Source organism: Amblyraja radiata, chromosome 5 (genome assembly GCF_010909765.2).
Source record: "Amblyraja radiata isolate CabotCenter1 chromosome 5, sAmbRad1.1.pri, whole genome shotgun sequence".
NCBI classification, from domain to species: Eukaryota; Metazoa; Chordata; class Chondrichthyes; order Rajiformes; family Rajidae; genus Amblyraja; species Amblyraja radiata.
The window spans coordinates 4,200,859-4,227,891 of record NC_045960.1 but is presented as its reverse complement, the minus strand read 5'-3'; the positions used below and the strand labels follow the sequence as shown (position 1 = coordinate 4,227,891).

General features: G+C 44.5%; 1 protein-coding gene across 1 annotated transcript in view; it reads right to left on the bottom strand.

The window, feature by feature from the left end:
• LOC116972889 (dynein heavy chain 8, axonemal-like) overlaps positions 1–27,033 on the bottom strand; it is a 574,435-nt gene that overhangs the window by 164,031 nt on the left and 383,371 nt on the right. The window contains exons 62-64 of the mRNA XM_033020476.1: positions 25,348–25,457; positions 19,738–19,901; positions 3,233–3,425 (exon numbers count right to left, since the gene is read on the bottom strand). Of these exons, the coding sequence (XP_032876367.1) occupies positions 3,233–3,425; positions 19,738–19,901; positions 25,348–25,457 (467 nt within the window). The remainder of the gene's footprint in view (positions 1–3,232; positions 3,426–19,737; positions 19,902–25,347; positions 25,458–27,033) is intronic.

Below are 27,033 nucleotides of genomic sequence, written 5' to 3'. Positions count from 1 at the left end.
ATAGCAAAGCTGCCATCAAGCTGGAAAGAGTGCAGAGAAGATTTCCGAGGATGTAGCCAAGACTTGAGGGCCCAAGATATAGGGAGAGGTCGGGCAGGCAAGCACTTTATTCCTTGCAGCGCAAGAGTCGGAGAGGTAACCATAAGGGCCTGTCTCACTTAGGCAATTTGTTTGGGGACTGCCGGCGACTGTCATAGTCGTAGCAACTCACCGAAAAACCAGCGACTGGACCCCCTACGACAATGTGTATGACAAGCTACAACAACCTACCGCCTAGTCGACATCAAGCTACGGCAAGCTACCGACAACCGGCGATCCAATCGTCGCGACTTACAGGCCTGTCCCACTAGGTGATTTTTTAGGCGATTACCAACGACTGTCATCGTCGCCAGGAAACCGGCAATTGAACTAAGCCTGTCCCACTTAGGCCATTTTTAGGCGACTGCCGGCTACTACGACAATGGAATTCACTGAAGTCAGCATCGGCGACAACCTACGTCACCTGAACCTACAACAACACGTATGTCAGGAAAAGTTAAGCTACGCTCATTGGCCTCAAACCCACGTCGCTGACTGTCACCAAATATTTTGGAACATTTTGAAATTCCAGCGGCGACCAGAAAGACGCTGCGACTCATCGGGCAACTGAGGAGACGACTCACGAGCATACAAGGCGACACCCCGGCAACCATGTGGCAACAGCCTAGTCACCTAAACAATCGCCAAAGTGGGACATGGCCTTTGCAGAGGTGTATAAAAGCATGAGAGGAATAGATAGGGTGAATGCACTGAATCTTTTTCCCCGGACAGGAAAATGAACAACTACAGGACATGGCTTTAAGGTGAGAGGGGAAAGATTTAATAGGATCCTGAGGGATAACCGTTTCACACAAAGGGTGGTGGGTATATGGAACAAGCTGCCAGAGCAAGTGCGGGCAGTGAGGCAGGTATAATAACAACATTAGATACATGAATAGAACTGGTTTAAAGGGATCTTGGACAAATGCGGGCAAATGGGACTAGCTAAGATGTGGCATCATAGACAGGTTGGTCAGTAACCCTCCATTCCTGCATATCCATGTACCTATCTAAAAGCCTCTTCAATGGTACTATCATATCTACCTCCACCACCACCCTTGACAGCACGTTCCACATATGCACCTCACTCTGTAAATAACGGCAGAACAACTCTGGAACATTGAGCCGTCAGTACTGTCCCTCTCACAACCAAGTCTCCATAATGGCCGCAACATCATAGTTCCAAGCACTGATACTGGCTGCTTTACTCATAATACTCCTTGCATTGAAATATGCACACCTGCCAGTTTTACTATATGTCTTAAGCTCTCCCTTCCTGCCCATCCTTTGAATATTACCTCTACTTTCCCAAGGGTCTCGACCCGAAACGTCACCCATTCTTTCTCTCCAGAGATGCTGTCTGTCCTGCTGAGTTACTCCAGCATTTTGTCTCTATCTTCCTTCTGTGACCTTCTAGCTGGTACCCACCACACAGTCACTCGAGTTTAAACTTCCTGAGTAGCACTAGTGCACCACCCTGCAAGGATATTGGTCCCCCTCTTATTCAGGTGCAACCCATCTTTCATCTTCAGGTTATCTCCGTAGAGAAGAGATCCTGCTTGTTCTAAATTGTGAACTGCGGACCCCTGAACAAACTCCTCAGCTACATATTCATCCATCCTATTCTCCTATCCCTTACATCACCAGCACATGGCACTGGGAGTAATCCAGATATTGGGGTTTTATCTTTAGCCTAATTTCTGATATTCACTCTGCAGGATCTCATCCCTTTCCCAACCTATGTCACGTGATAATAATAATAATAATAATAATATCTTTTATTGTCATTGCACATCAGTGCAACGAGATTTGGTATGCAGCTCCAACCGATGTCAAAAAAATAAAAAATAAATAAACTGTGTGACGTGACCATCCGAGGGAGACAGTCCAGGGGGGGTGGGGGGCACTCAGCAGGGCCGGTTCAGAGCCGCTATAGGTCTGGGAATGAAGCTGTTTCTGAGCCTGGAGGTTCAGGCGTAGAAGGCCTTGTAACATCTGCTGGAGGGAAGTAGTTCGAACAGTCCATTACAAGGGTGTGAGGAGTCTTTATGGATGCTGACCAAATATTTGGTTTGAGAATCAGCACAGATCCTCATTTAAAGGGTTTTACGATCCACAATTACGATTTTTCAGCAGTCGCCTACAGCCAAGGTAAAACCAGTTTCTTTATTTGAAAATATAATGCATAAGAAGGCCCAAGGAAGCAACAATGCTCCTTTCACCTCCATAGCATTCCTGCAGGTAGCTTTGGGCTCTTACCGAAGATAGACACAAAATGCTGGAGTAACTCAACGGGACAGGTAGCATCTGTGGATAGAAGGAATGCTGCCTGTCACCCATTCCTTCTCTCCAGAGATGCTGCCTGTCCCGCTGAGTTACTCCAGCATTTTGTGTCTGTCTTCGGATTAAACCAGCATCTGCAGTTCCTTCCGAGACATTTCGTTTGAGCTCTTACCATTGTGTTTTCCCATTCTCTGGGGCTTAGCTGAGTACTGCTGATTAAATGGCAGACTGTCTGTATTTGGAACAATGATATCTGTGATTTACATACATTATTGAATGGGTTAGTCACATTATGGCCACGCTTTGGTCTTTTAGTTCAAACTTAAGGCTAGGATGTTTCACATATTTTCCCCTGACTGAAGCATTAATCTGGCCAGGGTTTGGAATAGAACCCTGGGCCTCCTAGTTTTAGGAACACAATATTTGTGATTTTGATAGTTCTGTATCCTTAATTTTCTTGGAAATTTATGTAAATGGAGTCAACAGGAAAAATAAAAGCAATTCTGAGGAAGGAATAAAAAGCGAATTTATGGAATTCCCTGCCACAGAGGGCAGTGGAGGCCAAATCACTGGATGGATTTAAGAGAGAGTTAGATAGAGCTCTAGGGGCTAGTGGAGTCAAGGGATATGGGGAGAAGGTAGGCACGGGTTACTGATAGGGGACGATCAGCCATGATCACAATGAATGGCGGTGTTGGCTCGAAGGGCCGAATGGCCTCCTCCTGCACCTATTTTCTATGTTTCTATGATGTGGTTAAGGAAGGAGATATGAGGAAGTGAAGTGAAGTTAAAACGAGAAGTTTTAATTGTTATAGGTACTCAATAGCAGGAGTAAGAAAATCACAATAAAGCTGACAATTCTATTATGTACCAGTTCGTAGATTTTCGGAACAAGGAATACATAATCTTCAGGTTCTTCCCCAGTTGGCTCTGGCATATCACGAAGAAAGTCAACAAAATAAGGCTCTTCATCAAGTTTGTCAGCCACTGCCCTTCCAAGGTTCTCTCCAATAGCACGAGTTATTGCATTTTCAAACCAGATTTTGTCCTCATCATTTACAAACCTAATAAAGCATAAAAGCCAGATTAATCATAACTAACTATATTAAGGAATAAACAGTATATAACATGAGCCATAAAACATTGTGCATATCTTTTTAGGGTGTATAATTTGTGTAAATATGATATTAACAAAATTGTCTAGTTTAGTTTAGGGATACAGCAGGAACAGGCCCTTCGGCCCATCCATCCCCGCACATTAACACTATCCTACACACACTAGGGACAATTTACATTTATACCAAGCCAATTAACCTACAAACCTGTACGTCTTTGGAGTGTGGGAGGAAACTGAAGACCTCGGAGTAAACCCACGCAGGTCACAGGGAGAACCATATAACATATAACCATATAACAATTACAGCACGGAAACAGGCCATCTCGGCCCTACAACTCCGTGCCGAACAACTTTTTTCCCTTAGTCCCATCTGCCTGCACTCATACCATAACCCTCCATTCCCTTCTCATCCATATGCCTATCCAATTTATTTTTAAATGATACCAACGAACCTGCCTCCACCACTTCCACTGTAAGCTCATTCCACACCGCTACCACTCTGAGTAAAGAAGTTCCCCCTCATGTTACCCCTAAACTTCTGTCCCTTAATTCTGAAGTCATGTCCTCTTGTTTGAATCTTCCCTATTCTCAAAGGGAAAAGCTGATCCACATCAACTCTGTCTATCCCTCTTCATCATTTTAAAGACTTCTATCAAGTCCCCCCTTAACCTTCTGCGCTCCAGAGAATAAAGACCTAACTTATTCAACCTTTCTCTGTAACTTAGTTGTTGAAACCCAGGCAACATTCTAGTAAATCTCCTCTGTACTCTCTCTATTTTGTTGATATCCTTCCTATAATTGGGCGACCAAAATTGTACACCATACTCCAGATTTGGTCTCACCAATGCCTTGTACAATTTTAACATTACATCCCAGCTTCTATACTCAATGCTCTGATTTATAAAGGCTAGCATACCAAAAGCTTTCTTTACCACCCTATCTATATGAGATTCCACCTTCAAGGAACTATGCACGGTTATTCCCAGATCCCTCTGTTCAACTGTATTCTTCAATTCCCTACCATTTACCATGTACGTCCTATTTTGATTTGTCCTGCCAAGGTGTAGCACCTCACATTTATCAGCATTAAACTCCATCTGCCATCTTTCAGCCCATTCTTCCAAATGGCCGAAATCACTCTGTAGACTTTGGAAATCCTCTTCATTATCCACAACACCCCCTATCTTGGTATCATCTGCATACTTACTAATCCAATTTACCACACCTTCATCCAGATCATCGATGTACATGACAAACAACAAAGGACCCAACACCGATCCCTGAGGCACCCCACTAGTCACCTGCCTCCAACCCGACAAACAACCATCCACCATTACCCTCTGGCTTCTCCCATTCAGCCACTGTTAAATCCATCTTGCTACTCAAAGGTTCAAAGGTTCAAAGGTTGATTTATTGTCACATACACCTAGATGTAGTGAAATTCCTTTTGCCAATGCAGCACATAAGAAAGAATACAACATAACAATAATAAATAGCTTTAACATAAAAACATCCCCCCACAATGGTTCCCATTATGGGGGAAGGCATAAAGTCCAGTCCCATCCCCAATGTCCACCCATAGTCGGGCCTATTGAGGCCTCCACAGTTGTCTCTACGGAGGCCCGATGTTCCAGGCCGACCTCGCCGGGTGATGATGTTCCGGCGTCGGGAGAGTCCTCTCAGCGGCATGGGAACCCTGGAACGGCCGCCTCCCTACTCGAGACCGTGGCTTCCGGAGCCGACAAGGCCGCGCCGAATGGAGCTCAACTGGCGATCTCATCGCGAGATCCCAGGCTCCCGATGGAAAGTTCAGCGCCGCCGCCCGCAGCTCCGCGATGTTTTTAACGCCGGTCCCAGCTCACCGGAGTTCCAGCGCGGCGACTCAGGCAAGGCACCGCCCGCCCCGCAATGGCGCTCCAGCGCTGCACTGCCGTCCTCACACCCGCAGCTCCGCCGCCGCCGATGCCGGTGCCGCCGATGCCGATGCCGAGGCTCCGGGCGGTCCCCTCAGGAAATGCCGCTCCAGGCCCGCTGGTAGGCCGCGAGGACGGGTCGAAAGTGCAGCCCGGAGAAATGCTGCATCTCCGACCAGGTAGGGACCCTGAAAATTAGTTTCCCCCTTCCCCCCCCCCCCCCCCCCCCCCCCCCACACACATAAAAAAGCTAGAACTCCTTAAAAACAAAACACTAAACTAACTAAAAATAAGAAAAATAAATGAAAAACAGACAGCTGCAGGCTAGGCAGCCATACCCCCTACAGGTCGGCGCCTATCCTGCATTTATACCCAACAGTTGAACCTTCTTAACCAACCTTCCATGAGATTATCAAAGGCCTTACTAAAGTCCATATAGACAACATCCACTGCTTTACCCTCGTCAATTTCCCTAGTAACCTCTTCAAAAAATTCAAGAAGATTAGTCAAACATGACCTTCCAGGCACAAATCCATGTTGACTGTTCCTAATCAGACCCTGTTTATCCAGATGCTTATATATATAATCTCTAAGTATCTTTTCCATTAATTTGCCCACCACTGAAGTCAAACTAACAGGCCTATAATTGCTAGGTTTACTCTTAGAACCCTTTTTAAACAATGGGACAACATGCGCAGTACGCCAATCCTCGGGGACTATTCCCGTTTCTAATGACATTTGAAATATTTCTGTCATAGCCCCGGCTATTTCTACACTAACTTCCCTCAATGTCCTAGGGAATATCCTGTCTGGACCTGGAGACTTATCCACTTTTATATTTTTCAAAAGTGTCAGTACTTCTTTTACTTTGAAACTCATAGTATCCATAGCTACTCTACTAGTTTCCCTTACCTCACATAATTCAATTTCCTTCTCCTTGGTGAATACCGAAGAAAAGAAATTGTTCAATATCTCCCCCATCTCTTTTGGCTCTGCAGATAGCTGCCCACTCTGTCTCTCCAATGGACCAATTTTATCCCTCGTTATCCTTTTGCTATTAATATAGTTGTAGAAACCCTTTGGATTTACTTTCACCTTACTTGCCAAAGCAACCTCATGTCTTCTTTTAGCTTTTCTAATTTCTTTCTTAAGATTCTTTTTACATTCCTTATACTCCTCAAGCACCTCATTTACTTCATGCTGCCTATAATTATTGTAGATCTCCCTCTTTTTCCGAACAAGATGTCCAATTTCCCTTGAAAACCAGGGCTCTTTCCAATTTTTACTGTTTCCTTTCAACCGAACAGGAACATAAAGATTCTGTACTCTTAAAATGTCCCCTTTAAATGTCCTCCATTTCTCTTCAACATCCTTCCCATAAAACAAAATGTCCCAGTTCACTCCTTTTAAATCATTTTGCATCTCATCAAAGTTAGCCTTTCTCCAATCAAAAATCTCAACCCTAGGTCCAGTTCTGACCCTCTCCATAATTATATTGAAACTAATGGTATTGTGATCACTGGACCCGAAGTGCTCCCCAACGCTTACCTCCGCCACCTGTCCCGTCTCATTTCCTAATAGGAGGTCCAACACTGCCCCTCCTCTAGTAGGTACCTCTATGTATTGCTGCAAAAAACTATCCTGCACACATTTTACAAACTCCAAACCATCCAGCCCATTTACCGAACGTACAAACTTCATACAGACAGCGCCCGTGTTCAGGATTGAACCCGGCTCTGGCGCTGTGAGGCAGTGGCTCTACGGCTCCACCCACCATGCCACCCGTATTAAAGTGTTCTAATTATTGTGGGGGCAGATGGCACGTTGAGTCATAGTTATAGACCCTAGACACAGGCTCTTCGTCCCAACTTGTCCATCTGAGCTAGTCCCATTTACATGCTTTTGATCCAAATCCCTCTAAACCTTTCTTATCCAAATGCCTCTCTAAAGGTATTTTAAATGTTGCCATTGCACTTAGCTTGACATGTTCCTCTGGTAATTCATTCCATATACCCACTGCCCTCAATGTGAAAAAGTTACCCTTCTGGTCACTTTTAAATCTTCCCCCTCTTACTTTAAACCTCAGCCTTCTCCTTTTAATCTCCTCGGTCCTGGGTAAAAGTAATGAGCATTCACCTTATCCATGCCCCTCACTATTATATCTGCCTCTATAGGGTTCCTCCTCAGCATCCTATTCTCCAGGGAAATAATGTTCCAGCTTCCCAGACCCATGCCCTCCAGCCCTGCTGACATCCTCATAAAGGGTTGCTTTATGCAGTGTTTATACGTTGAGGATGTCAGATACAAGGCCAACATTCATTCCTTACTTCTTATTGCTCCTTAAGAACATGGTACTGAGCTACCTGCTTGTACCGTTGCACATTATCTGCTAAGATACCGTTCAATGAAATTTTAAAAATGGTTTTAAATTGCAGAGATTCGGGTAGAGGGTGGTTAGGACAAGGGGTGCATCTCGATTGGGATGACACCATGGTGATACACAGTTGTCCATGTAGGTTGTAAGGGTTCACGGGCTTTAAGATTGTTCACAGAACATATGTACAGCAAAGGAACATTGTTTGTTTAATTTAGTTTAGTTTAGAGATACAGTGCCGAACAGCGATCCCCGCACACTAACGCTATCCTACACCCACTGGGGCCACTTTACAACGATAACAAACTAATTCATGTAAAACCTGTACGTCTTTGGAGTGTGGGAAATAAAGAGATCACAGAGAAAACGCACGCAGGTCACGGGGAAAATGTAGAAACTCCGTACAGACAGCACCTGTAGTCAGGATCGAACGTGGGTCTTTGGCGCTGTGAGGCAGCAACTCTACTGCTGCGCCACAGTGCCACCCCTACTTGTGTGTGCTGAAAATGATGCCAAGTTATGGGCCTGTCCCACTTGGGCCGTCAGCTACGCGACAGGCCGGTAGCGCGTGAAGATTTTGTTCAGGACGAAGACCACACTCCTCCACGCCACTCCATGCGCCCGTCCCGCGCTACCCACACGCTACCCACGTGCTAGCAGGTCATGTAAATGGCGCGCGAAAGACAAGCCAAGTGGGACAGGCCCTTAAGTCTCCTCTGCTTGCACATGATCCATATCCATTCATTGCTTGCATATCCATGTGGCCATCTAAAAGCCTCTATCGTATCCACCTCCACTCACACCCCTGGCAGCGTATTCCACCACTCTCTGTGTAAAAAGCTTGACCCGCACATTACTTTTAAACTTTCTCCCTCTCAACTTAATGGTATCCCCTCTAGTCTTTGACATTTCCATCCTGAGAAAAAGGTTCTGACTGCCTACTCTGTTCATGCCTCTCAAAATGTTATAAACTCCTATCAAGTCTCCCCTGAAGCTCCAGATAAAGCAATCCAAGTTTGTCCAACCTCTCCGTATAGCCAATCCCCTCTAATCCAGGCTGCATTCTGGAAAACTTCATCTGCACCCTCTCCAATGTCTCCACATCCTAATGGAACAATCCGAACAGCTCACAATACTCCAAATGGGGCCTAATCAAAATTACATAAAGCTCTAACATGACTTCCTGATTCTAATGGTCATTGCCATAACCAATGAAGGCAAGCATGGCATATGCTTTCTTTATCATTCGACCCCCTTCTTGTGTTGTCCAGTTCAGGAAGCAATAGACTTGAATCCCAAGATCCCTCTGCACCTCAATGCTGTTAAGGATCTTGCAAATAACTGTACACCTTCCTCTTACATTTTATCTCGCAAAGTGCAAAACTTCATACTTGCTCAGATTAAATGTCATCTGCCATTTCTCCACCTACAGTGGCATGCAAAAGTATTCATAACCCTTGAACTTTTCCACATTTTGTCACGTTACAACCACAAACGTAAATGTATTTTATTGGGATTTTATGTGATAGACCAACACAAAGTGGCGCATAATTGTGAAGTGGAAGGAAAATGATACATGGTTTTCAAATATTTTTTACAAATAAAAAACTGAAAAGTGTGGCGTGCAAAAGTATTCAGCCCCCCGAGAATACTTTGCAGAACCACCTTTCGCTGCAATTACAGCTGCAAGTCTTTTGGGGTATGTCTCTACCAGCTTTGCACATCTAGAGACTGAAATTTTTGCCCATTCTTCTTTGCAAAATAGCTCAAGCTCAGTCAGATTGGACGGAGAGCGTCTGTGAACAGCAATTTTCAAGTCTTGCCAGAGATTCTCAATTGGATTTAAGTCTGGACTTTGACTGGGCCATTCTAACACATGAATATGCTTTGATCTAAACCATTCCATTGTAGCTATGGCTGAATGTTTAGGGTCGTTGTCCTGCTGGAAGGTGAACCTCCGCCCCAGTCTCAAGTCTTTTGCAGACTCTAACAGGTTTTCTTCCAAGATTGCCCTGTATTTGGCTCCATCCATCTTCCCATCAACTCTGACCAGCTTCCCTGTCCCTGCTGAAGAAAAGCATCCCCACAGCATGATGCTGCCACCACCATGTTTCACAGTGGGGATGGTGTGTTCAGGGTGATGTGCAGTGTTAGTTTTCCGCCACACATAGCGTTTTGCATTTAGGCCAAACACTTCAATTTTGGTCTCATCTGACCAGAGCACCTTCCTCCACATGTTTGCTGTGTCCCCCACATGGCTTGTGGCAAACTGCAAACGGGACTTCTTATGGCATTTTTTCAACAATGGCTTTCTTCTTGCCACTCTTCCATAAAGGCCCGATTTGTGGAGTGCACGACTAATAGTTGTCCTGTGGACAGATTCTCCCACCTGAGCTGTGGATCTCTGCAGCTCCTCCAGAGTTACCATGGCTGCTTCTCTGATCAATGCTCTCCTTGCCCGGCCTGTCAGTTTAGGTGGACGTACTCTTTCCATTTTCGGATGATGGATTGAACAGTGCTCCGTGAGATGTTCAAAGCTTGGGATATTTTTTTATAACCTAACCCTGCTTTAAACTTCTCCACAACTTTATCCCTGACCTGTCTGGTGTGTTCCTTGGGCTTCATGATGCTGTTTGTTCACTAATGTTCTCTAACAAACCTCTGAGGCCTTCACAGAACAGCTGTATTTATACTGAGATTAGATTACACACAAGTGGACTCTATTTACTAATTAGGTGACTTCTGAAGGCAATTGGTTGCACTGGATTTTATTTAGGGGTATCAGAGTAAAGGGGGCTGAATACTTTTGCACGCCACACTTTTCAATTTTTTATTTGTAAAAAAATTTGAAAACCATGTATCATTTTCCTTCCACTTCACAATTATGCGCCACTTGTGTTGGTCTATCACATAAAATCCCAATAAAATACATTTACGTTTGTGGTTGTAACGTGACAAAATGTGGAAAAGTTCAAGGGGTATGAATACTTTTGCAAGCCACTGTATATCTGGAACTAATTTATATACTGCTTGCTGTATCCTCAGAAAGCCTTACTGTCCACAACTCCACCAATTTTGTGCCAAACTTATTAATCAACACATCCACATTTACATCCAAGTCATAAGCATATATATTACAAACAACTAAAGTCCTTTCAGGTTCGGCAGAGGTTCACTAGCACCTCCCCCAACCTCATCTACGGTGTCTGTTGTTCAAGGTGATGGACTCCTGTACATCGCTTACCAAACGTAGACTGGGCGATCGTTTCGCGGAATATCTTCGCTCAGTCCGCCTGGACCTATCTGATCTCCTGGTTGCCAAACATTTAAACTCCCCTTCCCGTTCCCACAATGACCTTTCTGGCCTAGGCCTCCTCCATTGTCAGAGTGAGGCCAAAAGTAAATTGGATGAATAGCATCTCATATTTCGCTTGGGCCACTTACAACCCAGCGATATGGATATTGATTTCTCCAACTTCAAGTAACCCTTGTATCCCTTCTCTCTCCATCCCTCCCCCACCCAAGTCATACTGCCCAGGGAGCCGTTGGTGCGAGGGGAGGAGTACCTGCGCTGTAAGTATAAACTACATCGCGGGGCTTGCTTTCCCAGAGGCCCAGGGACCTGACACCAAAATCGGCAACGTTCCAGAGAAGGAGTCTGGTGGAAGCCTCTGAATGGTGGAAGAGGACCGGGTTTACATTTTTACATTTCTGCCTTCAGGTTAAGGATTGTGGGAGTTTAGTGTATAGTATTTATTAGTATTTATTAGTAAAGTTTAAAGGATAAAGTTTTGTGTTTTTTAATATTTAATATAGAGTTAATTTGGGAGTAAGATATGTCAGTGGAGATTGGCCCCGTGGTTTGCTCATCCTGCAACATGTGGATCAGGGATATGGTCGGTGTCCCTGGTGACTACGTTTGCAGGAAGTGTGTCCAGCTGCAGCTCCTGGCAGACCGCATTGAACGATTGGAACTGCGGCTGGATTCATACTGGAGCATCCACGATGCTGAGAAAGTCGTGGATAGCACGTACAGCGAGTTGGTCACACCGCAGGTAAAAGGTAAGAGGACAGAAAGGGAACGGGTGGCCAATAGCCAGCAAAGCAGTAGGCAGGTAGTGCAGGAGTTCCCTGCGGTCATTTCCCTCCTAAACAGGTATACCATTTTGGATACTGTTGAGGGAGATGGCTCATCAGGGGAAGGCAGCAGCAGCCAAGTTCATGGCACCATGGGTGGCTCTGCGGCACAGGAGGGGAGAAAAAAGTGGAAGGGCAACAGTAATAGGGGATTCAATTGTCAGGGGAATAGATAGGCGTTTCTGCGGCCGCAAACGAGACTCCAGGATGGTATGTTGCCTCCCTGGTGCAAGGGTCAGGGATGTCACTGAACGGCTGCAGAACATTCTGGAGGGGGAGGGTGAACAGCCAGTTGTCGTGGTGCATATTGGCACCAACGATATAGGTAAAAAAAGGGATGAGGTCCTACAAAATTAATTTAGGGAGCTAGGAGATAAACGTAAAAGTAGGACCTCAAAGGTAATAATCTCTGGATTACTACCAGTGCCACAAGCTAGTCAGAGTAGAAATAGAAGGATATTGCAGATTAATACGTGGCTTGAAAAATGGTGCAAGGGGGAGGGATTCAAATTTCTAGGGCATTGGAACCAGTTCTGGGGGAGGTGGGACCAGTACAAACAGGACGGTCTGCACCTGGGCTGGAATGGAACCAATGTCCTTGGGGGAGTGTTTGCTAGTGCTGTCGGGGAGGATTTAAACTAATGTGGCAGGGGGATGGGTACAAGAGCAGAGAGGCAGGGGGGTGTAAAATGAGGGTAGAAGCAATAGGTAGCAAGGTGAAAAGTAAAAGTGGCAGGCAGACAAATCCAGGGCAAAAATCAAAAAGGGCCACTTTTCAACATAATTGTATAAGGGGTAAGAGTGTTGTAAAAACAAGCCTGAAGGCTTTGTGTCTCAATGCAAGGAGTATTCGTAATAAGGTGGATGAGTTGAACGTGCAGATAGCTATTAATGATTATGATATAGTTGGGATCGCGGAGACATGGCTCCAGGGTGACCAAGGCTGGGAGCTGAACATCCAGGTATATTCAATATTCAGGAGGGATAGAGAGAAAGGAAAAGGAGGTGGGGTAGCGTTGCTGGTTAGAGAGGAGATTAACGCAATGGAAAGGAAGGACATTAGTTTGGAGGATGTGGAATCGGTATGGGTAGAGCTACGAAACACTAAGGGGCAGAAAACGCTGGTGGGTGTTGTGTACAGGCCACCTAACAGTAGTAGTGAAGTTGGAGATGGTATCAAACAGGAAATTAGAAATGCGTGCGACAAAGGCAAAACCGTTATAATGGGTGACTTCAATCCACATATAGATTGGGTGAATCAAATTGGCAGGGGTGCTGAGGAAGAGGATTTCTTGGATTGTATGCGTGATAGTTATCTAAATCAACATGTAGAGGAACCAACGAGAGAGCAGGCTATTTTAGACTGGGTATTGAGTAATGAGGAAGGGTTAGTTAGCAGTCTTATTGTACGTGCCCCTTTTGGCAAGAGTGACCATAATATGGTTGAGTTCTTCATTAGGATGGAGAGTGACATTGTTAATTCAGAAACAATGGTTCTGAACTTAAAGAAAGGTAACTTTGAGGGTATGAGACATGAATTGGCCAAGATTGACTGGCAATTAATTCTAAAAGGGTTGACGGTGGATATGCAATGGAAGACATTTAAAGACTGCATGGATGAACTACAAAAAATTTTCATCCCAGTTTGGCAAAAGAATAAATCAGGGAAGGTAGTGCATCCGTGGATAACAAGGGAAATCAGGGATAGTATCAAAGCGAAGGATGATGCGTACAAATTAGCCAGAAAAAGCAGCATACCAGAGGACTGGGAGAAATTCAGAGACCAGCAGAGGAGGACAAAGAGCTTAATTAGGAAAGGAAAAATAGATTATGAAAGAAAACTGGCAGGGAACATAAAAACTGACTGCAAAAGTTTTTATAGATATGTGAAAAGAAAGAGATTAGTTAAAACAAATGTAGGTGCCTTGCAGTCAGAAACAGGTGAGTTGATCATGGGGAACAAGGATATGGCGGACCAATTGAATAACTACTTTGGTTCCGTCTTCACTAAGGAAGACATAAATAATCTGCCGGAAATAGCAGGGGTCAAAGGAGTTGGAGGAATTGAGTGAAATCCAGGTTTTGCCGGATGCTCTTTGTGGACTACAGCTCTGCCTTTAATACCATCCTTCCCCACAAACTGGTGGACAAACTGGGGGACTTGGGACTTCCACACTCCACCTGCATGTGGATAAATAGCTTCCTGTCAGCTCGCAGCCAGAGAGTCAGAGTGGGCCATCACACATCCACGGCCCTCAGCCTCAGTACCGGCTCTCCACAGGGCTGCGTGCTGAGCCCCCTGCTCTACACCATCTACACACATGACTGCACCCCCGCCCACCACAGCAACACCATTGTCAAATTTGCGGATGACACTACGGTGGTGGGACTCATCTCCGGGGGGGACGAGTACGCCTACCGGGATGAGGCGGAGCAGCTGACAGTGTGGTGTGGAGAAAATAACCTGCTCCTCAACACCTTAAAGACAAAGGAAATAATAATAGACTTCAGAAAGAATAAAACGGACATGGTACCATTAACTATCAGAGGGGACTGTGTGGAGAGGGTGGCGGATTTCCGCTTCCTGGGAATCCATATTGAGGAGGACCTGACGTGGAGCGTGAACACCTCTGCGCTGCTGAAAAAGGTCCAGCAGAGACTGCACTTCCTGAGGGTGCTCAGGAAGAATAACATCACCCAGAGACTGCTGCTGTCCTTTTATCGGTGTTGCATTGAGAGCATCCTAACATACTGTGTATGCGTATGGTACACCAGCTGCACAGCGGCTCAGAGGAAAGCGCTCCAGAGGGCCATTGACAACGCCCAGAGGATTGTCGGCTGCCCTCTCCTTACCTTGGAGGACTTACACAGTTCCCGCTGCATCAAAAAATCCCAGAGTATTATAAAGGACATTTCCCACCCCGGACACTCCCTGTTTGAACTGTTACCGTCAGGCAGACGGTACAGATCTACAAGGACAAGGACAAACAGACTTAAAAACAGTTTTTACCCCACTGCTATAAAGGCACTAAATGTAGCCGCCAAGGAACGCAGGGGCGATACATACTAAGAGACTGTGAAATCGACAGAAGGATGTAGGGCTGGGTGTTTATGCGTGCTATTTTCATGATATTTATTTTAGTTGTTTATCTTTTTTTTAATATTTTACCTTGTATGTATCGTTAGCTTTTAGAAATGTTTGAATGGTGAACTGACTGGCTGACATTTTACAATTTCGTTGTACATGGTTCATGTTACAATGACAATAAAGAAACTATTCTATTCTATTCTTAGTCGGGAAGTGGTGTTGGGTAAATTGAATGGATTAAAGGCCGATAAATCCCCAGGGCCAGATAGGCTGCATCCCAGAGTACTTAAGGAAGTAGCTCCAGAAATAGTGGATGCATTAGTAATAATCTTTCAAAACTCTTTAGATTCTGGAGTAGTTCCTGAGGATTGGCGGGTAGCAAACGTAACCCCACTTTTTAAGAAGGGAGGGAGAGAGAAAACGGGGAATTACAGACCTGTTAGTCTAACATCGGTAGTGGGGAAAATGCTAGAGTCAGTTATTAAAGATGGGATAGCAGCACATTTGGAAAGTGGTGAAATCATTGGACAAATTCAGCATGGATTTACAAAAGGTAAATCATGTCTGACGAATCTTATAGAATTCTTCGAGGATGTAACTAGTAGCGTGGAGAACCAGTGGATGTGGTGTATCTGGACTTCCAGAAGGCTTTCGACAAGGTCCCACATAAGAGATTAGTATACAAACTTAAAGCACATGGCATTGGGGGTTCAGTATTGATGTGGATAGAGAACTGGCTGGCAAACAGGAAGCAAAGAGTAGGAGTAAACGGGTCCTTTTCACAATGGCAGGCAGTGACTAGTGGGGTACCGCAAGGCTCAGTGCTGGGACCCCAGCTATTTACAATATATATTAATGATCTGGATGAGGGAATTGAAGGCAAAATCTCCAAGTTTGCGGATGACACTAAGCTGGGGGGCAGTGTTAGCTGTGAGGAGGATGCTAGGAGACTGCAAGGTGACTTGGATAGGCTGGGTGAGTGGGCAAATGTTTGGCAGATGCAGTATAATGTGGATAAATGTGAGGTTATCCATTTTGGTGGCAAAAACAGGAAAGCAGACTATTATCTAAATGGTGGCCGATTAGGAAAAGGGGAGATGCAGCGAGACCTGGGTGTCATGGTACACCAGTCATTGAAAGTAGGCATGCAGGTGCAGCAGGCAGTGAAGAAAGCGAATGGTATGTTAGCTTTCATAGCAAAAGGATTTGAGTATAGGAGCAGGGAGGATCTACTGCAGTTGTACAGAGTCTTGGTGAGACCACACCTGGAGTATTGCGTACAGTTTTGGTCTCCAAATCTGAGGAAGGACATTATTGCCATAGAGGGAGTGCAGAGAAGGTTCACCAGACTGATTCCTGGGATGTCAGGACTGTCTTATGAAGAAAGACTGGATAGACTTGGTTTATACTCTCTAGAATTTAGGAGATTGAGAGGGGATCTTATAGAAACTTACAACATTCTTAAGGGGTTGGACAGGCTAGATGTAGGAAGATTGTTCCCGATGTTGGGGAAGTCCAGGACAAGGGGTCACAGCTTAAGGATAAGGGGGAAATCCTTTAAAACCGAGATGAGAAAAACTTTTTTCACACAGAGAGTGGTGAATGTCTGGAACTCTCTGCCACAGAGGGTAGTTGAGGCCAGTTCATTGGCTATATTTAAGAGGGAGTTAGATGTGGCTCTTGTGGCTAAAGGGATCAGGAGGTACGGAGAGAAGGCAGGTACAGGATACTGAGTTGGATGATCAGCCATGATTATATTGAATGGCGGTGCAGGCTCGAAGGGCCGAATGGCCTACTCCTGCACCTATTATCTATGTTTCTATGTCTATACCAGCTTCAAAGTCGTCTTGTTGAGTCTCATTGTCTGAATCTAATTTTCACCTAGGCCTTTCCTGTTTCATTTACCATCGTTACTTTATTTCATATCTTTCATATGCTAAGTGCTTTGAGCGGCTGATCTTGGCTCACCTCAAAGCCAGCCTCCCCCCCACACTGGACCCCCATCAGTTTGCCTACCGGGCCAACAGGTCTACAGAGGACGCCATATCGGCGGCTCTACACTCTGCCCTGACCCACCTGGACAACAACAACATCAGGTTGCTGTTCATTGATTTCAGCTCTGCCTTTAACACTGTCATCCCCGCCAGCTTGATCACCAAACTCAGCGGACTTGGCATCTCCACCTCCCTCTGCAACTGGACACTGGATTTCCTCACCAACAGACCACAGTCTGTTAGGGTCAACAACCTCACCTCCTCCACTATAACACTGAACACCGGCGTGCCACAGGGCTGTGTGCTCAGCCCTCTCCTCTACTCCCTCTTCACCCACGACTGCATCCCTAAGTACGAATCCTACGCCATCATTAAGTTTGCTGACGACACCACGGTGGTAGGACTGATCAGTGACAACGATGAGTCAGCCTACAGAGAGGAGGTCCAGCACCTGACAACCTGGTGTGCCAATAATAACCTCGTCCTCAACTCCAAGAAGACGAAGGAAATTATTGTCGACTTCAGGAAGGTCAGAGGGGGCAGTCATACCTCCATTCATATAAACGGGACTGAGGTGGAGCGCGTCTCCAGCTACAAATTCCTCGGGGTACATATCTCGGAGGATTTGTCCTGGTCCCTCAACACCTCCAAGCTGATCAAAAAGGCACAGCAGCGCCTTTACTTCCTGAGGAGGCTCAAGAAAGCCCACCTGTCCCCCCAGATACTGACCAACTTCTACCGCTGTACCATCGAGAGCATCCTGACCACCTGCTTCACGGTATGGTACAGCAGTTGCACCGTAGCGGACAGGAAGGCACTACAACGGGTGGTGAAAACCGCGCAGCACATCATCGGTGCCCCGCTCCCTGCCATGGATGCCCTCCACCGAAAACGGTGTCTGAGACGGGCTGGGAAGATCATTAAAGACCCCTCCCACCCCAACCATGGACTGTTTGCCCTCCTCCCACCAGGGAGGCGGTACAGGAGCCTCAGGTCTCGTACCAGCAGGATGAGGAACAGCTTCTACAATTATACCATCACATTGCTGAACTCGGAGTCCCGCCGATAGATTTCTCCGGTCCCTCCGTCCCCATTGTTTAATTATTCTGTATTTATGATTATTCTGTATCTTCTTTTTTTTAAATTTCTATATGCACTACTACTACGGACTGACGCAAAACTGCATTCCGTTGTACCCATACTTAGTATTTGTGCAATGACATTAATGTTGAATTGAATTGAATTGAATTGAATTGAATTGAATTGCATTTCATTCATTTGTTCTATATCTCTCTATATCACTGTCTATATCTCTCGTTTCCCTTTCCCCTGACTCTCAGTCAGAAGAGTCTTGACCTGAAATGTCACATATTCCTTTTCTTCAGAGATGCTGCCTGTCCCGCTGAGTTACCCCAGCTTTATGTGTCTATTTCCAGCATCTGCAGTTCTTTCCTACACAAAGGTAAAGAACACCACTGCTCGCAGACCTCCAACTAGAATAACATTCTTCCACCACTACCTTCTGTCTTCTTTGCGTTAGCCAGTTCTGAATCCAGACTACCAAGTCACCATGGATCCCATATTCTAGATCAGCTTATCATGCGGAGCCTAATCAAACACCTCAGTAAAATCCATGTAAAATCCATGGAGATTTCCATGACTGGATATGGCCACAAGGCAGTGGAGGTTTTAAATCAGAGTTTTCCCTCTCCTAGATGGACTGCCTTCCCATTTTTTTTTTTAGTTGGCCCCCTTCGGTCATGACTGACCATGGGCGATGCATCCTAGTTTGCAGGTGATGTGTGGTCAGATGCAAGCCTGGGCGATGTCATATGGAGGACAGGCTGTTGCCCATGCAGCACGTCCCCCCTCCCCACGTCGCTGATCGATCCAAAGGAACAGCAGGGCCGTAACAGTTTGGCACCAGCGCCGTCGCAGGAGCTCCAACATCAAGACCCAGAGCAGGGCCTTACATCGCCCGGCGCGGCCTTAATGGCCGCGGGACTTACCATCGCCCGCCGGGGGCTTTGACATCGGGAGAAGAATGGAGAGCAGGGGAGACACAAGACTTTGCCTTCCATCACAGTGAGGAGGAGATTCACTGTGATGGATGTCTGTGTAAATTGTGTTAATTGTGGGTCTTAGTTCTTTTCTTGTTGTATGACTGCAGAAACCCAAATTTCGTTTGAACTTCATTTGAGGTTCAAAGGACAATAAACGGTATTGTAATTGTAATTGCAGGAGTTGCCAGAGCGAGGTTGTAGACAACGACGAACTGCCTTAGGGGCTCCGACTCCGGATTTTCTTGAAATTTACTCCTGGAGCCTTTTCCATGACTGGATATGGCCACAAGGCAGTGGAGGTTTTAAATCAGAGTTTTCCCTCTCCTAGATGGACTGCCTTCCCAGGCTGACGAGCCCCATCTGCCCGAGACTGGTTGGGGCGGGAGTGTCTACCTTCCCGTGCAGGTCTATAGCACATGCCCCCTGCCCAGAGACATCACCCATTGCCCTACACTTATCAATCACCTTTGTTATCCTCTCAAAAACTCAATCAACTTATTACCACAGACAATGCCCCTAATATATCCCATTTCTTCCTAATGCAAGTAAATCCTAACCGAAGTTCGAAATAAACTACCATCTATTTTGCAATTATTTAACTGTTAGTAGTTTTGAAGAATTCCAAGACAAAGTAAAGCCAATTCCATTGAAGAAAAGTTAGCTGCATTATCTGCATGATGTTGTCATTACCTGTCCGCTATGACCCTGTTACACTCGTGTTTGAACAAACCCAGCAGTGTTTCTACATTGGAGCACTCATCTGCTTTAATGGCCAGCATTCCCTGCCAGATGCGAGATAGATCCCTCAGATTAAAGATGTAATGAAATTTAGCTGGAGTGGGCAGCATTTTAACCTGGAAAAAAAGATCAATTTTCAAGATTTACAAAAAATCTACGTTCTAAAAGTAGGCTACGGCCATGATATGACCGGGTACAGATGTCAGAGCTCATGGGGAGAAGGCAGGAGAGATTGATCAGCCATCATTGAATGGCGCAGCAGAGTTGATGGGCCGAATGGCCTAATTCTGCTCCTATCACTTATGACCTTACGACCTTATGATATCTGACTTAAACTTCCTTTTATTGTCTCCTCTTATTGTCTTTACAACTTTTTATCCAAGTTCTCTAGATGTGGCCGTTCCATCCGTTATCTTTTTTACAAACAGCCGAATCTGTGGTTCTCTCTCTTGAATTGCTCTGATATTGATATTCAGTTCACTTTTGAGTGTTTTCATTCTATTGTAACTGATCTCACCAACTTAGAGCTTTTACTCCAGTTTTATGTTGCTCTTTTCTGCAACAGAGCTAAATATAACAGAATAATCACCGCCACAGCCTTGGTCCTCTACACTCATGCTCTTTTCATGTTTAGAGTCTAGAGATGCAGCAGGGAAACTGTGTATTTGTTGTACTGAGTTCATGCTGACCATCGATCACCTGTTCACACTAGTTCCACGTTACCCCGACTTTCTCATGCACTTCCTATACGTTGGGGTCAATTTTACAGAGGCCAATTAACCGACAAACCTGCACATTTATGAGGTGTGGGAAACCGGAATACCCGGAGGAAATCCACACGGTCACAGGGAAATCATGCAAACTTCACACAGACAGCACCTGAGGTCGGGGTGGAACTGGGACTCTGGCACTGTGAGACAGCAGTTCGACTGGCTGTGCCATTGTGCTGTGTCCAACTTTATTCCATTAAACTAAATTTAAAAATGTCACTCACTCTTACCTCTTCTTTTCATTTATTTCTGCTACCACTCTAAAATCAAGAAGATTCTTCCTTGCTGGCGACTGGCTATTATATTTGTTATTGTCAAAGTAAAGATTTAATTATTGTTGCTAATCACCAATGTTTAGCTGATGGGTCTAGAGTTCATGGCCACATCATATCTCTCTTATATCTCTTTTTAAATGGTGGCATTATGTAAATTATATGCCAATTCCCCGGCATGACACCTTGTACTAACAAATTGTTAATTATCTGGTCCTGTTATCTCTTCCTGGGCTATAATATATGCAAATATAAACATTCCCGACAGAGTCATACAGCATGGAGTCAGACCCTTAAGCCCAACATGTCCATGATGACCAAGATGCCTTATCTACGTTAGTCCCACATGCTCGTCATTGGTCCATATCCCTCTATACCTTTACTATCAGTGTACCTGTCCAAATGCTCTTTAAATGTTTTTATAGTTCCTGCCTCAACCACTTCCTCTGGCAGCTCATTCCATACACCCACCACCCACCTGTGTGAAAAAGTTGCCCCTCAGGTTCCTATTAAATCTTTAAATCTTTCCTCTCTCACCTCAAACCTGCGTCTTCTGGTTCTTGATTCCCCTACTCTGGGTAAAAGACTATGCATCCAGCCCTCATGATTTTATACACTTCTATGAGAACACCCCACGGCCTCATGTGCTCCAAGGAATAAAGACCTAGCTTGCCCAACCTCTGTCTATACCTCAGGCCCTGAGGTCCTGGCAACATCTTGGTAAATCTTCTCTGCACTCTTTCCAGCTTAACGACATCCTTATATAACAGGGTGACCAATAATGAACACAATACTACAAATGTGACTTCACCAACTATAACATGACATCCCAACTTCTATACAGGCACCTTGCGTTTTACGCATGCTTCATTTACGCCTTTATAGAATAACATGCTTGTCTAATTGCTCCCGAATTTTAATTCAAGCACTCCTATTTTCCAAATAACGCCCTCAACTTAAGCTTGGCAAACTTACATATCAGCTTTCAAAGTTATCTTGTAAGTTCAGTTTTGGTGAACAGAAAGAAAACTCAAATGAATGCCTGCAGCTGTTAGGTTACATGCTTCATTGTATCTGCCTTTGGGATATAGTTTTTCTCATTACGGACCACAAATGGGTAATTTTCTCAGTTTTATGCTCCAATGGTTGGCATCAAGCATTTTAGTTAGAGGGAAAGCTTGATAACGTTGTATGATATGATTTACGCTCATTCATTTCAATAGGCACCGTAGTCGAGTGGCATATGTTTGACATGCACTTTTTGATTTACATGCTGCTTTTCAAATCTGTATCTCCCGTGTAAAATACGAGGTGCCTGTACTCAATTGGCCTGACTATTGAAGGCCAATGTATCGAAAGCCATGTTGACTACCCTATCTACTGATGGCACCACTTTCAGGGAACCCGGACTCCTAGATTCCTCTGCTCTACAAGAATTCCCAGGGTTGTACCATTCACTGTGAAGGCCCTGTGTTAGTCTGACTTCCCAAAATACAACACATTGCAATGATCTACATTAAATTCCATTAACCATTCCTCAGCCCACTTAACAAGCTGATCATGAACCTGCTGTAATATTTGATAACCATCTTCACTATCTATGATACCACTCACTCTAGTGTCATCTGCAAATTTACCAATCATGCTTTGTACATTCTCATACAATTTATTGATATAGACCACAAATAGCAATGGGCCCAGCGCCAATTCCTGAGGCACAGGCCTCCAATCTAAAAAAACATCCTTTAACCATCACCGAAGGTACACAAAATTGCTGGAGAAACTCAGCGGGTGCAGCAGCATCTATGGAGCGAAGGAAATAGGCGACGTTTCGGGCCATCACCCTTTGCTTATGCATATAACTGCATATATATCGTAGCTCTCAGAACACTTCCCCAACCGCAGATGTTACAGTTCCCAGGTTTTTCCTTGCATCTTGTCTTAAATAGAGGTGTAACATTTGCCATCTTCCATTCTTCCATCATCCCAGTGATGATTCTGCAATTTCTTCTCCAGCTTCCCACAGTCGCATCGGATATATTTGATCAGGTTTGGGAGATTTATCTACCTACATACGCCTTAGGGCATTCAGCACCTCCTCAACCATGACACAGACTGTCCTCAAGTTCATTTTCTGTTAATTTTCCAAATTCCCCAGTCTTCATGTCTTTCGCCATGGTAAAAACTGGAGAAATACTCAATGACCTTGGTTAGAAAATCTCTTTGGATTTTCCTTAATATTATCTGCCAGAGCTATCTCCTGCCCCCTTTTTACCCTCCTGACTTCCGTCTCAAGTAGGTTCCTCAGTTCCAGAAATTACTCCAGGGAATCACTTGATCCCAGCTGCCTACACCTGCCCTATGCCTTCTTCTTATTCCTGACCCGAGCCTTAATTTTGTTTGTCATCCAAGCTTCCTTATTCCCACCCTCCTTGTCATCCACTAACAGAAACATGCATGCCTTAAACTCTCATAATCACACCTTTAAAGCATTCCACTTCCCAGATGTCCCCGTGCCCGCACACAAACTACTCCAATCAACTTTAGTCTGAATCAGTCTGAAGAAGGGTCTCGACCCGAAACGTCACCTATTCCTTCGCTCCATAGATGTTGCCTCACCCGCTGGGTTTCTCCACCATTTTTGTCTACCTTCAATTTTTCCAGCATCTGTAGTTCTTTCTTAACCAATCAACTTTAGTGAGTTACGATCTGCCCCATCAAAGTTGGCTTTGGCCCAACTTGTGGGCCCACCCTGTCCTCGTCCATAACTATTTAAAAGCATATAGAACTGTGGTTTCTGGTCCCAAAAGGCTTGCTCCGTCCGGGACACTTTATTATCCACAACTATGCAGCTATTTGTATTCAACATTGGATGATTAGGAACCGTTACAATCTCCCTGCTAAAGCCAAACATTCATCCTGGATCTTCAGTACATTGAAACCAAAGTTATTGCACAATCAATGGTTTCAGTTTAATTTAGATTAAAAATACAAACATGGAAACATCTCTTCGGCCCACTGAGTCCATGGCTATAATCAATCTCCCGCTCACAGTAATTCCATGTTATCCCACTTTTTCATCCCCTTTGGGATGTTTGGGATGAGGAAACCAGAGTACCCGGAAGAAGCTGACGCGTCACAAGGCGACGTGCATTTAATTTCAAATCCTAATTAATTAAGCCACGCCTCAGTAATAATTACTGTATTTGTTTTCTAACAAAGTGCTTTGTTTATCTGCAGGAACTATACATCAGGAGCCAATAAAATCATGGGAGACCCCTTCCACCCCTGCAACGGACTGTTCCAGCTGCTACGGTCAGGCAAACGCCTCCGTTGCCATGCTGTGAGAACGGAGAGGTTGAGAAGGAGTTTCTTCCCAGAGGCCATTCGGACTGTAAACTCCTATCTCGCCAGGGACTAACTTTACTGAACGTTTTTCCTTCCGCCCACAATATTTAATATGTAAAATAATATGTGATTCTGTTGTAGTTTGTTTGGTTGTTTGTTTGTTTGTCTTTTTGCACAAAGTCCGCGAGCATTGCCACTTTTCATTTCACTGCACATCTCGTATGTGTATGTGACGAATAAATTTGACTTGACTTGACTTGTTGCTGTTTGTTATTGCTTATTTTGTGATTTCCGTATGCTTCTATCTGTTCCACAATTCCAGGTTCCCATGCATTACCATTCCATTTCCATTTAAACTTGTTCATTTCTAATGGGCCCCTACCCCACGTAGGGTTAGTGTAGGATGAGCTTTTGACGGCAATGGGCCTGTACTCGCTGGAGTTTAGCGGGGTGAGGGTGGACCTCATTGAAACTTACCGAATGGCAAAAGGCCTGGATAGGGTGGATGTGGAGAGGAAGTTTCCTGTAATGAGAGAGTCTAGGACCAGAGGGCACAGCATCAGAATAAAGGGATATACCTTTAGAAAGGAGATGAGGACAATTTTTTTTTTAGTCAGATGGTGATGAATCGATGGAATTCATTACCATAGATGGCTGTGGAGGCCAAGTCATTGGGTATTTATTACTGTAAGTGGACATTGGCAGATTCTTGATTAGGAAGAGTGTCAAAAACTACAGGGAGAAGGCAGAAGAATGGGGATGAGAGGAAAAGATAGATGAGGCACGATTGAATGGCGGAGTAGACTTGATGGGCCGAATGGCCTAATTCTGCTCCTATGACTTATGAACTTATTCTTATTAGTTTAAAATATTTTGATTTTGTCCCGGTTGTCCATTTCCTTGAAGCAATACTCCAATTTTAGTTCAGTCCTGTAATTTGCTCTTCATGCTCCTTTTAACCAAGGAAAATCCAAAAAAAAAATGTTTAAAACTCATTGCTTAATTCAACTATATAACAAATATTTTTTTAAATGGTTTAGTGTTACAATTTTTAATAGTTGTAACTTATTTTACTCTTATAGGTAATATGCTTGATCTGATACTTTATATGATCATGTTCACAATATTCTCATAACATTTTAAAATCTAACCCTTTAAAACAGTTTCAATACCTTTGTCCACTGCCACAGGGTCCTGCTAGTAGTAACAAGTTTTGTTATCATATTGCTAATATCAGGAATGAAGTTTCTAGAAGATTGAAAGTAACCATTCCCAATAATTCCTGGAATAAAAAACATTCATAGTTGGTGTTTGCATTAATAACTGACTTTATTAATAAGAACTTATAAGTTGAGATAATTGAAGGTAGTGGCTCAGGTGGTGGAGTTGTTACATAGAAACATAGAAATTAGGTGCAGTAGTAGGCCATTCGGCCCTTCGAGCCTGCACCGCCATTCAATATGATCATGGCTGATCATCCAACAGTAAGTAGCCTTCTCTCCATACCGCCTGATCCCTTTTGCCACAAGGGCCACATCTAACTCCCTCTTAAATATAGCCAATGAACTGGCCTCAACTACCTTCTGTGGAAGAGAATTCCAGAGATTCACCACTCTCTGTGTGAAAAATGTTTTTCTCATCTCGGTCCTAAAAGATTTCCCCCTTCTCCTTAAACTGTGACCCCTTGTTCTACCACACATCTCCAGCAACAGGGTTTGATCGTGACCTCCTGTACTGCCTCTGTGCATTTGTACATAGAAACATGGAAACATAGAAAAAATAGGTGCACAAGTAGGCCATTCGGCCCTTCGAGCCAGCACGGCCATTCAATATGATCATGGCTGATCATCTAAAATCCAGTACCCCGTTCCTGCTTTTTCCCCATATCCCTTGATTCGTTAGCCCTAAGAGCTACATCAACTCTCTCTTGAAAACATCCAGTGAATTGGCCACCACTGCCTTCTGTGGCAGAGAATTCCACAGATTCACAACTCTCTGGGTGGAGATTTTTCCTCATCTTAGTCCTAAATGGCCTACCCCTTATTCTTAAACTGTGACTCCCCCAACATCGGGAACATTCTCCCTGTAATTGCAGGAGCTTCTTCCAGGTGTTCTGGTTTCCATCCATGTCGTAAATAAAATATGGGTTGACAGGTTATGGTTGGCCACCATATATAGTCCAAAGGTGAAGAATTGAGAGGGATTGATGGGAGTATGGGGGAAATTAAATGGGATTAGTGTAAAAAGATGCTTAATAATCAAGTGTAGGAAAGAATTGCAGATGTTGGTTTACCACAAAGGTAGAAACAAAATGCTGGAGTTCAGGGAGACAGGCAGAATTGCATTTAAGAAACAGACAGGTACATGGATAGGACAGGTTTGGATGGATATGGTCCAAGCACAGGCAGGTGGCACTATCTGACTTCCTGCATGTACTATTGCTAGCTGTTTCATTTTTATGGAAGTGTGAACTGAAGAGGAACATGAACTGGCCCCGTTCTATTTTAAACATTCTAGTTCCCTATGCCCTAACATGACAGGGAATGTTTATACTCTCTAGAATTTAGGAGATTGAGAGGGGATCTTATAGAAACTTATAAAATTCATAAGGGGTTGGACAGGCTAGATGCAGGAAGATTGCTCCCGATGTTGGGGAAGTCCAGGACAAGGGGTCACAGCTTAAGGATAAGGGGGAAATCCTTTAAAACCGAAATGAGAAGAACTTTTTTCACACAGAGAGTGGTGAATCTCTGGAACTCTCTGCCACAGAGGGTAGTCGAGGCCAGTTCATTGGCTATATTTAAGAGGGAGTTAGATGTGGCCCTTGTGGCTAAGGGGATCAGAGGGTATGGAGAGAA